The sequence below is a fragment of the Cebidichthys violaceus genome, unplaced genomic scaffold, assembly GCF_023349555.1.
Source record: "Cebidichthys violaceus isolate CVI_PGR_0920_01 unplaced genomic scaffold, fCebVio1.0.p SCAF_45, whole genome shotgun sequence".
Lineage (NCBI taxonomy): Eukaryota > Metazoa > Chordata > Actinopteri > Perciformes > Stichaeidae > Cebidichthys > Cebidichthys violaceus.
Genome location: NW_027176650.1, coordinates 2,154,463 through 2,167,710, shown reverse-complemented (window position 1 = coordinate 2,167,710; position 13,248 = coordinate 2,154,463). Strand labels below are relative to the sequence as shown.

General features: G+C 45.4%; 1 protein-coding gene across 1 annotated transcript; it reads left to right on the top strand.

Moving 5' to 3' along the window:
• The first annotated feature begins 10,243 nt into the window (after positions 1-10,243).
• LOC137886682 (zinc finger protein 503-like) lies at positions 10,244-12,821 on the top strand. Its single transcript, XM_068729238.1, has 2 exons — positions 10,244-10,699; positions 11,270-12,821. Exons 1-2 carry the CDS (start codon positions 10,445-10,447, stop codon positions 12,701-12,703), a joined length of 1,689 nt encoding a protein of 562 aa, XP_068585339.1. The 5' UTR covers positions 10,244-10,444; the 3' UTR covers positions 12,704-12,821.
• Positions 12,822-13,248: the final 427 nt, after the last annotated feature.

The following is a 13,248-nucleotide window of genomic DNA, read 5'->3' as shown; positions in this document are numbered from 1 at the left end:
GTGCAAGGCTTAAAATTAGAAGCTCTGAGAAGATGCTGCGAGTTCACATTGACAAATCTGAACTTCTAAAAGGGGATGAAAGGTGGAAACTGGGAGTTCATATCAAGAAATGAAGAAAGTTATTCGGCAAAAAACAAAACACACAAATGAACCTGTAGAAAACGCCGGCGCGTTAGAAACAACTTGACGTGCCGTGAAATGCGGCACTAAACATTTTTGCTACGCGTCCAAATATCTGCATAGGGGCCTCACGTTATGCCCGAGCATCTGTGTCCGATCTGAATAACTAGCATGACTCCTGTGCAGATGGTCACAGGATGCGGCCGACCTCGTATCGCCTGTTCCCATTCGTCTACCAGTAAATAGCTCCTTTGACACTCCGTGCACGCTGCGCCTCACATGATTGCCGCCATTTTGAAACTAGAAACAAGGAAGAAGAGACGAGTAGAAGCCTCTTTTTTTCTTTCTTTTTTTTTTGTCCCAAAATTTTCAAAACATCACAGCAAAACGCGCACGGTACATCGCACAAGAACTTTTGACCCAAGTGTGGCAGCGCTGCGAGTCACGAGTTAGTCCTCTTGATATCACTCCTTTGAAATCTTAATGTCCGACTGCCCTTCTCCGTGGCCCCTGCTCAACAGCTAAATCAGATTTATAACTACTGTCAAAGGCAGGGATGACAGATAAATTAATCTTCCCTTCGCAAGTTTACATCTCGGGCATCTGGACCGCTGATCTCGCCCTAACAAGCGCAGAGGTCTCAGTGAGCTGTCTGTTAATGTTGATGTGTTCATGGCCGGAGATGAATGGCTCTGTCATGGGAATCTATTTATACAGCAGTTATACGGCAGTGCCACTAGATCCGGGACATTGCACTTCCCCGAGACGAGCACCAGCATCTGTTTAAGAGGAAGCCGGCGAATGACACTCCTTTGGATGTGGAGCACTGTTCAACGTTAGCGCGTGTCACTTATCGCGAGGTCGGAGAAACAAAAAAAACAAAACACCATGAGCAAATATTTATTGTCCCGTTTACTCGGTGTATTTTTGTTTTGACCACTTAATTCACTTACTGCACTCATCCAATGAGCTTATGAAGCAGATTTAAATGAAATATTTGTACATTGAACCAATGGATTCTGCACCCAAAGAATGAGTCTGGCAAATGTTAAGCAAACAGAAGTACTCCTTTGTTGGGAACCATTTTTTTTTTGGGGGGGGGGATTAATACACATCTGGTGGCCAGCGAGTGTTTACAGCAGCAGGACGGCGTCTGTGGGATTGACTCAATATAAATGCCTGTGTTCTCGGTAATGAAGGAAGATGTCCCCCAGTGCAACGGTGTGGATCACTGATGTGTATTTAATAGTTTTTTGGACAAGGACGGATCTCTATGGCATAGACAAATAAGCTAAATCAGATATTGGATAGACACAAAATACTGGTTAGTAGGATAAACTCATTGTTGGTTTATTTATTAATATAAAAAAAAAGAATATCGAGAGACTAATTAGACTTTAAATTTTGGCTCACCATGTTTTAAACTTTTTAGAAGCGTAGTGCATCTAAAAAAGGTGGAGATATCCAAGAATTCAAAATCATACAAATACGCATCAAACACTCAGAGGTGAACAGAGTTATTACAACAGCAGCTGAGCGACAGCTGAGCGACAGGACCACCAGGACTGCAGAACTCGAGCCCGTCGTCGTCGTCGGCGACGGCCCACCCTCCTCAGCACCTACCAACACACTCCTCACCCAGTCACGTGAATCGCAGCCGCCACCCTCCACCGACCTCCGCAACAAAAGATGCTTTTGGCGGTCACGCTCCTCTTCTTTGTGTCCGCCGAACGAGAACCGCTCGAGACTTAAGAGCGGCTTATAATGAAAGAGCGTCCGTCATAAGCGGAAAAACACCCGCCGTTATTAAAGAACTATTATGCTGATGTTCAAATCAAAGAAAATAGCTTTTGAAGGGTGTATTGTTGTTAGCAATTCTTCCAGGACTACTCAATTGACTGTCCTCATCACACTGGGTAAAGGTCTCCATTGATGATAATGTGCCTGAGCTTTAAGCTGCACCTTCTTTTATATTCATCGCCCCAAGAATCCTCTGTGAGGGTTTAAAACTTCAAACACCACCTCATGAAAAAGTCAGGAGGTGTCAGACATGTGTTTCCCCTCCTCGTCCCCCCCCCCCCCCCCCCCCCAACCCCGCTGGCTTGCCAACACCAAAGGCCAGAATTGATTTCATGTGAAGCAGGACCAGCTCCACCCCCCCCCCCCCGTCAGGGATCGCCTGCCTTACCCCCCCGCCTGTGGCCCCCGATGCACCGCGAACAATTAGACAGACAGCGAAAAATGATTTCAAGGAATCCGTGCTTTTTAGATTTCTCCCATTTTTGTTATGGCGTTTCGTACGGCGCGATTTCCCTCTTCACAACATCTGAAGAAAGTTAAATTGTCACGGATTGCTTTATAATTCCCCGCGGATGATCCTTGTGTATGAGCTAATAAAGTGAGGTTTATGGAAGATTCAGGGCAGATTATCTGGAGGTAAGAGCGCTGTCCTGCGGTTCAGGAGGCTTTAGAGTTAGTCCAGCCGTACACAAAAAAATATGCAGTACGAAAGGTCATACAAGAGCCAACACAGACAAAAGTCTGAGGTGGTTTTCTTGTATGGTGATCCGTTTACTATCCCCTTTAAATTAAAAATTCCTTCCTGTTTGTCTGCATGTAATCATCCTGCCAGGCAGGTAACACGTCGCAGGTAAACTTCACGTTGTCCTCTCTGATATTGATGTTTTTGGATGAACTTATCGGCATCTAACTTCAGTCTTTCGTCTGTCTTTCCTGCCAAATCTATACGGCCTTCTGTCCAATCAAAAGGAAAAATCCTCCCAAACTATATTTAAGAACAACAACAATGTTATTAGTACGTTATAACACATCACAACATCAAAGCTGAGAATAAAATCCTAATGACAAGCGAACATCTAATGATGTGGGACCACAGTTTATGCACTGCAATAAAGTTTAATGCAGATGATGCCGCACATTAGATTTAATACAGCAGACATCAGAAGCGGTGCAGTGTTCGTCTGCAGTAGCCGACTCGATGAAGGAGAGGGGGCCGCATGTGGGGGAAAAAAAGACAAAAACAAGCAATAGGAATAGAGGTTTCTAGGAGCCTCGTGTCTATGTGTGAGAGACACGACTTCCTTATATTTAACAGAGGGTGCTTCAACCGCTGGCTCGGTGTCAACCTCCCGTTCTAATGGACAGCCGCAAAGCTGACAGGCTGTAAATCAGAGCGACTACAGAAAGCCATTAGTCCAGGGATACACAATAAAAAGCGGTAATGGTCTCATAAAGCCTGCAACACCACAGCAGACATTCTGATTCTGTCTATTAAGGGCTGCGCGGAGCCTCGGATGAGTGAAAATAAGGAAGACATTTTTCTTTTGTGCATCGTTGCCTGGGGTCTCGTGCACATGATCAATGTGCAGCAAGATGCACTGCGCCCAGAGCTATTTATTTGCACTGTACTCCTGAGTGAATATTAAAGGAGAACATTATGATTAAGAAGTTATTCTATTGAGCTACATGCTACAGACGCCTCATTGATTTACTATGAGCTGGTGATGAATGCCAGATGTGCTCAGAGTGCTGCTCGTAAGAACAACGGTTTACATTTAGGCGTTACGTTGAGCGCAATTTTGGTCCTCAAATCCCATTAAAAAAAAATAAAAATGGCCGACCGGGGCAGATTGTTGTGGGTCGGTCCGCTCAGGTTTTGAGACACAATGAATAAATTGCCATGTGTAAAAAAGAGTCATAGTCTACAACCATGCTAGCAGCTCTGTGAGAATATACTTGAGCTACAGTAAATGCTAAGCATCAGCATGCTAAGATGCCAAACACGCTAATGCTAAGAAGGTCTAATGTTTTCCATGTTCACCCTCCTAGTTTAGCATGCTAGCGTGCTAACATTTGCCGCTTTGCACTAAAACACAAAAGACGTTTGTTTGACCTAATGATGGCGCTAGATGAAACATTGAGGGATCATCTAAAGATATCACAATTCGTCCTCAGGGGACCATGAATGCGTGTTGAGTAGTTGAGTTGTGTGCAGACTGACTGACAGCCCTGCAGCGAGAATAACTAAGAAAGAAAGGAACATCCTGTTACGCAAGGGAATCAGATTTCCAGCGAAATTTTTCCCCCCAAAAAAACCCCCAATACGTTGAGAAACACTGCAGCAAATTTGGGGCTACAAATCTTAACTGCACTGCACATGAAGGCTGAAAGCTCACGACGGCTCTCTATGTTCGGCATCATAATAACTCTAATTTACCAGAAAGAAAAAAAAGAATCTTTTGAAAACGTGCCAAATGTCTGAATAATTTCAGCTAAAATTTCACCGAAATTCTCACTCTCGACAGATAAGGAAGCCTGCTGAGTGACATCTCAACAGGCTGCTCCTAACTCTCAGCGAGATTGAACTAGCCCGAAGACAATGACAAGCTCCCTCTCTGTCTGATGTCACTTCCCATTTCCAGGCCGACCCCGCTATCCGCTACCGGCTTCTGCCAATAATAGCTCGTCAAAACAACACAACCCTTCTTGGCACCGAAATAAAGGCAGCGGTCCACGTCTACGCCACTCCGATGTCAATTAAGACTCCTCTTCACACTGACACTTGTGACTTAAAAGAAACAGTCGAGGATGTTGATGAATCTGAGACGACAGACGAGAAGGCATGCGCGCTGCGCTGCAGTACCATAATGCGCTTGAGATATGGATAACAACTGACACCGCTGGCAGGTCTTATGAAGTTTGATTTCATTTGTCAGACCTCTTCTACTTTGTCTTTTAGCTCGCACGCTCCTTCGCTCGTCAATCACCGCGGTAATAGCTCATTCTGATAGCCCGAAGACACTCGCACTTGCTTCCATTTAAAATGCAAAAGCCACGAATATAGCAGGCGCAGCTGTGGGCTACACATCGAGATGGCATCATGTGTTGTTTGCGCCTAATGATTTATTGTAAATATATACGGTGTGTATAATTACATGTGGTGTTTGTATCATAAATGAACCCAGAGCTGGATGCCTCGGATCTCTCAAAAACCTCACGCGTGCAAATGAACACGTATCACATAAACCACAAACGACAGAGAAATAACCATCAACCTCGGTATTTGATCACTAAGTAGACAAATGGAGCGGTAAGTGTCCAAGCCTGTCTCAGCGAATACCTTGCACGCTCGTCTCCAGCCGACCACATGACGCTAATTCCTGACTGAAGCGCTCCTCCCGTGTATCCCTAATCCTGCCCGTGAAATGTGACAAGATCATTCTTTAGGCCTACTTTAGTCTGAATAATCTGCCCATCACGGACATTCATCCCGACCTGCACAGTGCTTCCAGTGTCATAACGCGCTACCTGTACATTTTCACCCCGGCTCAGGCTCCATGAATTAAATCTAGACAAGCAAATGTGAGGAATCAGCATATAGTGCTGCTGTGTGTGTCGACGTTGACTTTACACCGACTGCCAAACGGATGCAGTGTGTGTGTGTGTGTGTGTGTGTGTGTGTCATTTGAGATTCAATACCTACAACAATTTTGAGAACCAATATGTTAAAAATGCTCCAAAATTCTTCATTTCCAGCTCCTTAAATGTGCTGATTTGCTGCTTTTAATATCCTTGCAAACTTATTTGGTGAAGTTAGTTTGGGACTGTTTAATCTGGATGTCTTTTGACGACTTAAAAACATCTTCTTTTTTTTTGTCTCACAATCAATTTTTCACCATTTTCAACGGATTTATCGCTGAAAATAACCATCACAGGAAGCCTTAACGTGAACAAAAATGAAGTCACACGCCACAATCGAGTCAGACTGCGCTCCCCTCTCTTGCTAAAGCTACTAGACAAGTCGATACAGTACAGTAGATCTTACAGGAGCTTCTTGAAGTTTCCACAAAGTTCTGAACCGGTAATATGGCAGCTGTCGGGTTGAATTGAGCCATTGGTTCCGGTTGCTAACAGGGAGGGTTAGGTGAAGTTAACTCCTCTCTACAGCATGACTACAACCCGCCAGGATCCTCACCTACCTGACGGCAAAGTGGACGACAGCATATAATCTCCACGGGCTTTACTTCCTACTCCTGACCAGCTTTAACTAATTGAGGAGACAACGTGAAAAAGACCCTTCACCGCCGAGATCTTGGCTGCACCTCAACTTTTTTTTCTAACTCTCACCGTCATGCTGCGCCTGCCGTCGCCTGACTTCCGGCGAGATAGTGCAAGTTCTCCACGTCAGCTCCGACTTGAGCTCTTGCAAATGAAGTCAACGGTACAGTATTTGACACAAACGGGAGGGAGGGAGGGAGGGAGGGAGGGAGGGAGGGAGGGAGGGGGATATCTTGGATGTAGTCGAGGGGAATGGGTATGACTTCTAAGTATCTGAAATGTCCCGTCTTAAAACCACATAATATCTGTAATACTTCCTGACACTTTCTCCTCTAACCTCTTATTCTGTGCCAGCTTCTGTGGGGGGGGCCCCCTTCTTTTTCCCCCAGAAGAAAAGCGGTCTATTTTCTTGTCATATTTTGGTTGAAAGGCGACTCTCGACTCGGGAGTCTAATTTCCTGCACTTTAAAAAAAAAAAAAAAAAAAAAAAAAAGACAGTCCACATGCAAGGTGCATTACCGCGCTATCAAGGTGATGGGAGCAATTTCAAAACTGCCAGTCAGTCATGGAAATATCAGAGAGACTTAATGTCTACTGCGAGCTGTCAAGGGCTCCTGTGAAGCGGTGGAGAGCGTAATCTGAGTCTTATTCACTCAACACCATTTACTTGTCAGCATAGTTCTCTGTTTTACTCTGGATGGTAGTTCATAATGAGAAGGAGCATTAAAGATATATTTATTTATGTATATATTCTGAGGAGGCAGAATCTGTTGCAGCTTTTAAAAGTGATAAATATATATCTGCTGAATTTCTACAGAGAGTTATATTATGAATACCACCGCATCTCATACGATCACACAGCTCCTCGCCTCACAGACAGCAGTTAGTTAAGGCTGTTAATTTCCCGATAGACACACCACTCCGGGTGACACACTGGGGCTGTACTTAACCATTATTAATGTGACAGGCCTCAGTGCAAAGCAAATCAATTAAACAGGAGCAAAAATCACCATAGTCTGGATAACGGCCTTTTAAGACTGTTTTCATGTGACAAGGAGGTCCTGGATCCAGGCGTCGGCGCCACGCAGGACCTGACAGGTCAAGAAAGCGGCATGAAACAATAGCACCTTCTAACCATCATCTGCCCTTTCTACCTGTCACATGCAGTCGGCCCGTCTGGCTGCTGACGCGGCGTGCTCGGGCGGGCGCCGCGCTGACACGAGGTGAATTTTCCCGTCATTGTCGAGGGAATTTCGTATTCCATTTGCTCAACATCATAATGCAGCATTTATCTACCTTTTCTTTTTTTTATTATTATTATTTTCAAAGCTATAAGTCAAAGGGATTTTTGCGCCTGAGTTTTGGTCATTTTTTCGGTTACAGGTCCTTTGTGGTGTTTTTGAGCTGCGACTTACCTTCATGCTGTCCGCTGCTGCCCGGAAACCTCCAAAAGGGTCTGGAGGAAAAAGAAAAAGCAGATTTCACAAAAAAATATCACTTTTACATTTCATCGTTAGGTCGGTTATCATTTCATAGAAAAGAATACTGACAAGAATTCCAAATTTTATTCAAAAACAGACTGAACTACAGAATAGTACGCATGCATTTGCTCAATCAACCCTGCAGTAGCCATTCTACTTGCAGGGCTAAATTATACAACACAGTCATAAAAGCAGCTCCTGTCACTGTGACTCTTATTGTAATTATTTTTTTCAATAATTGATCAACTCCAACAATAAATTGTGAAGTTGTGTCCAAACATTTAAGGTAACTCAAAGCACTGCTGTGTAGAATTAAGAGCAGTTAAACTGGATGCTGGAGGCAGCTGGATTCAGATCATTATATTCTATATGAACCTTAATAAAACTCAAAAATATAACTTTGGCCTTACAAGGACTAAATTAACATTCTGAAAACGAGTGATAGTTTTTTGCCAACCTGTACGGTGTTCACTTGTTTTTATCACTTTGTGTTTTCTTTTGGCTAAGGACACGGGTACAAAGATAAGGACGGGCAATGGACCGCAGCAGAACTCTGTAGGACAACTCAGTACAACAAATAAAACACAACACGTTGTTCAAGGGCCATTACCTACAGTGTGTCTAATGAACACATCTTTCATAAACGGGAAAAAAAAAAACGTAATTTCTAGGAGCTGAAGATGTTTTGAATATTGGTACCCAACCGCCCATGTAGAGTGAGCCTAATGAAGAAACGTTGCATGTTGCAAAAAAAGGATTCAGTGAACTTTAACTTAGTTTATTCCCTGTTTTTAACTTGCAGAAGTTTGAGTTATGACACTTTTGTTTTCTCTGAATTCATGACTAAATGTGAGCTCTGGGGACTTTCAAAGAAAAACAAGACTAAACCCTTTAATTAAAACGTTAATCCTTGATCTTGAAACGTAAAGCCCAGAATAGAGGCTTGTGTTTTATGTGTAATCACCTACATGAGGTACACCCAACCCTGCTTGTAGAGCGGTTGTGTTTGCGCGGACTCTGGGTGATTCATAAATGTGTCCTTGTGTGAAATACTAGCAGAGGATTTCAAGCTTTCTGTTTAAAAGTAATGAATTACGGCGGTGGAAAAAAAAAAAAAAAAAAAAAAAATGTGCAGCCATTTAAGGATAAAGCCGAGAATTTGGTGTCTGCCGCGGCGAGCCATCCATCACGTCCACAATAAAGGAGTTTTTTGCCTGACGGTCGAAATTTATGGTCGCCCTTCTCTGCCCTAATAACTCAAAGCGTTGTGTCAGGGCTTGACAGCCGTTGCCGAAAACAGCACCCCTGTTATCAATCAAAAAACACTTGCATATGTTTAACTTTCGCCTGATCAGCAAGACATTTATAGGCTATTGAGTAATAAGATAAGTGGGTCTATTTCGATGGGAAGAAATGTGGAAGCTTCAAATGATTAATGGCAGCCACAAGAGGGGTTTTTCAGCGTTCTTGGAGTAAAAAGAAATCATTTTTGGCTCGAATGTGGAGGAATATTTTTAATCTAAAAAGACTTAAATAGACGTCTGTAGCAGGCTCCGCAAAAAAAAAAAAATGCCTCAGAGCTTATCTCCAATTAAACAAATCATAGTTTTGAGTTTTACCAGACCAGGCAGACTAACGTGCCTAAATTATGACGGAGCGGCGAGGGAGAGACACACACATCACTCCTTCACTCCACTCCTCAATGGATTCACTCGACAGTATAGTTGACCTGAATATGACTAAGAAGAGGCAAACAAAAAGAAGAAAAAAAGAAGCTGCAGACAGCTGACAGATAGCTGGCGTGCGGGACAAGGAACTGACAGATGACAGGCGGCGTGATTGAGAGGAGAAAGTTGAAATGTGAAACATGCCGATGGTTATCAGTGCAGGCTGGGAGTCCATGTCTGACCAGAAAAGGCCATCGGTTAGTTGTATTTTTGTTTTAGGGTCAAAGTGCTACTTTAATGAGTCACTATGGCGCAGAAGAAACCTGCAAAAGAGACAATCAAGATGGGCTGTTCAAAGGCTTATTTGCTCAGAATGACTTACTTGGAGTTAGACAAGGGAGCGTAAACGTACTATATTCTGGGTCAGAGGGGTCAATTTGCACAATATCCCTACAATGAAAGCATTTCAGTCTGGAACACATTGTGTGAATTAGCACGTGTCTCGTCCTCACTTGGCAATAAAAACAAATTTTAAAAAAAAGAGGTTTTGGTCGTTTTTGTATCCCCGTGTTAAACCTGGTCCACCTTTTCACCAAACCCACACAGGCTGCAAGGGCGGCGCATGCGACGAAGCGCCAATTACGCAAAGACGCATATAAAAACTGGGAAATTATAAGCGCTCGGAGTGGGTGAAATGTGAAACACGCACTTATGAGAGGGGGGGGGGGGGGGGTCACATTCACTCGAGCCTTCGCTCACCTCGGGATCTCTTTTTGATTGGGAGGCGGCAGCGGCTGTGATCTGCGGAGTAATTCTGATGCTGCTTGAGAGGAGGCGGAGTGATCTCTCCTGCCCGCTATACTACGTAAACCGAGTCAGCTCTCGGACCCGCAGCCACACTGTCAGAGCGACGCCAGGGATGAAGCAACGCGGCTGTAACACGCACGGATTCTGCTCCAACACTCCGCGTCTCTTTTGAGGATTTAACATCGTTTACTTTCTCTTTGGCAAAAGGCTTTTAACCGTCTGACGAATTTGAGTAGTGGCTTTATTTACCCCACACATGTATTTCCTAACCATTTCCACGAGAATTGGGTCATGATCACATCGCCCACGGTCTCCGTCCTGAGAAATAGCACGAATCCAGCGTGGGAGAGCGGCTCCTCGGGGGAGAGGGGCGCAGTGAAGATCGGCCAGCTATTCGTCCACAACTCAGTCTCTCCTGCAGACCCTTCTCGCCAAGCCAGTCGTCTCCCCATCAAGGTTTTGAAAATGCTTACCGCTCGGGCAGGACACATTTTACACCCGGAGTACCTTCAGCCTTTACCGTCCACTCCGATCAGTCCCATCGAGGTAAGAACCAACGCGGTGTTTGTGGGAACGTTTGCGCACGACGGGCGTCATTTCGCTAAATATGAAACTGAAAAGTGTCTCTGTGTAAACGCTTCCAAAAGCCTCAAACCCGCTATTATAGTTTGATATATTTTTCGGGACAAAACGGGGAATTAAGAGGTTATGCATACATATATTCAATAAGGGAAAGTAGCCCTCTCCGTATTAGATTTGTAGACCTGATAGAGTTAATATGTGACATTTTGGTCTGCGTTAAAGTGATAAACGGAGGTGTCGAATTTGGACTCGCTTTGAAATGCAATGACCTTGTTGTAGGAAATTCATATCCGTGTTTGTAAGTCATCTTCGACGTGTGGCAGTTGCTCAGTCTTATCTTACATCGCACGTAGATCAGCTCTGTGTGTACGCTGCCTATTTACACACAGTTGTTTTTGAGTTTTATTCCGAGATAAGTTCATGCGCAATGCGTAAACAACGCGGAACAGTCCGACGTGCGTATATACCACAACACATAATATGTCCACGTGTCTTTTGTGAATCTTATTAATTATGTTGCGTCTTATTTCGCAGCTGGATGCCAAGAAAAGTCCGCTGGCTCTTTTGGCCCAAACGTGCTCTCAGATCGGCAAACCGGACCCGCCGTCCTCCTCCAAGCTGTCCTCTGCGACCTCCAATGGATCTAGTGACAAGGAGACCAAATCCGGTCCGCTAAAAATGAGCGACATCGGAGCCGACGACAAATCTAGCTTCAAACCGTACGCCAAATCGTCGGAAAAGAAGGACTCGAGCAGCAGCCTCAGTGGAGATAAAACCGGTTTCCGAGTGCCTAGCGCCACCTGCCAGCCGTTCACCCCCAGGACAGGCAGCCCCAGCTCCTGCACCTCAGTCTCTCCTCTGCCGGCTGACGGCAAAGCGGGGGACAAGGAGGACAAGAAGGAGTCTGACAGCAATAAAAGCAGTACGACAGATAATAATGGCAGCCATAGGATAAGTGGAATTACGTCTGACGGCAGCCCACACCAGGAGAACACATCTGGATCCAAGACTGGTTCATCAGACTCTCCATCTGTCACCTCATCGTCCTCCGTTCTCAGCTCTGGACTGGTGGCCCCCGTTTCCCCATACAAGCCCGGTCATACAGTTTTCCCCATGCCGCCTGCTGGTATTTCCTATCCCGGAAGTTTGGCGGGTGCCTATGCAGGTTACCCGCAGCAGTTCCTCCCTCATGGAATGACCCTTGACCCCACCAAATCCAGCAGCCAGCTGCTAAGCGCACAGTACGCTGCAGCCAGCTCGCTGGGTTGCAGCAAAGGATCGAGCCCCTTAGCTGGATCCTCACCGCCGTCCCTAATGTCCGCTAGTCTGTGTCGAGACCCCTACTGCCTGAGCTACCACTGCACGAGCCACTTGTCCGCCGCGTCCAGCGCAAACTGCGCACATGACTCTGCTGCGGCCGCTGCTGCCGCCGCCGCGCTCAAATCTGGATACCCGCTCATGTACCAGACGCACCCGTTGCACGGCGTGCACCACTCGGCCCCGTCTTTCAGCGGACATCCCTTATATCCTTACGGGTTTATACTTCCCAATGATCCCCTGCCGCACATATGTAACTGGGTTTCTGCTAACGGACCTTGCGATAAGCGCTTTTCCTCCTCCGAGGAGCTTCTCGGCCACTTGCGGACTCACACGGCCTTCGCCGGCACGGAGAAGTTGATATCCGGTTACCCCGGGTCATCTTCTCTCGCCAACGCCGCCGCGGCCGCTGCAATGGCTTGTCACATGCACATGCCTCCTAACGGCAGTCCCGGCAGCCCCGGGACGCTGGCCCTCAGGGGCCCCCATCACCCCCTCGGACTGAGCAGCCGCTATCACCCTTATTCAAAGAGCCCCATGCACACACCCGGGGCCCCGGTGCCGATGCCCGCGGCAACGGGGGCGTATTATTCCCCGTACGCCTTGTATGGACAAAGACTGACAACAGCCTCGGCCTTAGGATACCAGTAGAGTCAAAGAATTATACATTTATAAAAAGCAGATTTAGGCCCAATGAGTTTTATATTGTACTTCATGCAGGGACTGCATCCATGTGGGGATCAGTGTATTTATTTGCGATAGCTTCAAGCGTGACTAAAATAAAAAATAATATAACTTTGAAGACTCAATGTGCATTATTTTACTCAGGAGAGAGTATTGCTTTGTTTACCCTGCTGTGCATTGACAAGTTATTATTTGTGCAGATGGAAAATGGGACTTTTCAAATAATCTGGATTTTATTTATTTATTGCTGAAGTCTTGCAACAGTTGCTGTAATTCTCCCTCACTGCTGAGTGATCTGACAGAAAGATGGACGTGGGAAATCAATCAGAGCAGCTCCTTCAGAATTGTCATCGATGTATTTTGTGGGCAGCAGAAGCTTTCGCTGAAGCCCGGTTTGTAACATGGATGACGTGTTTTAAAGCTACAGACAGCTCTGACTGATTCTGCTCTAATTGTTTAAAGGGTTTAAGCTTTACATGTGTACCATATTAGGCTATAGATGCATTCACAGT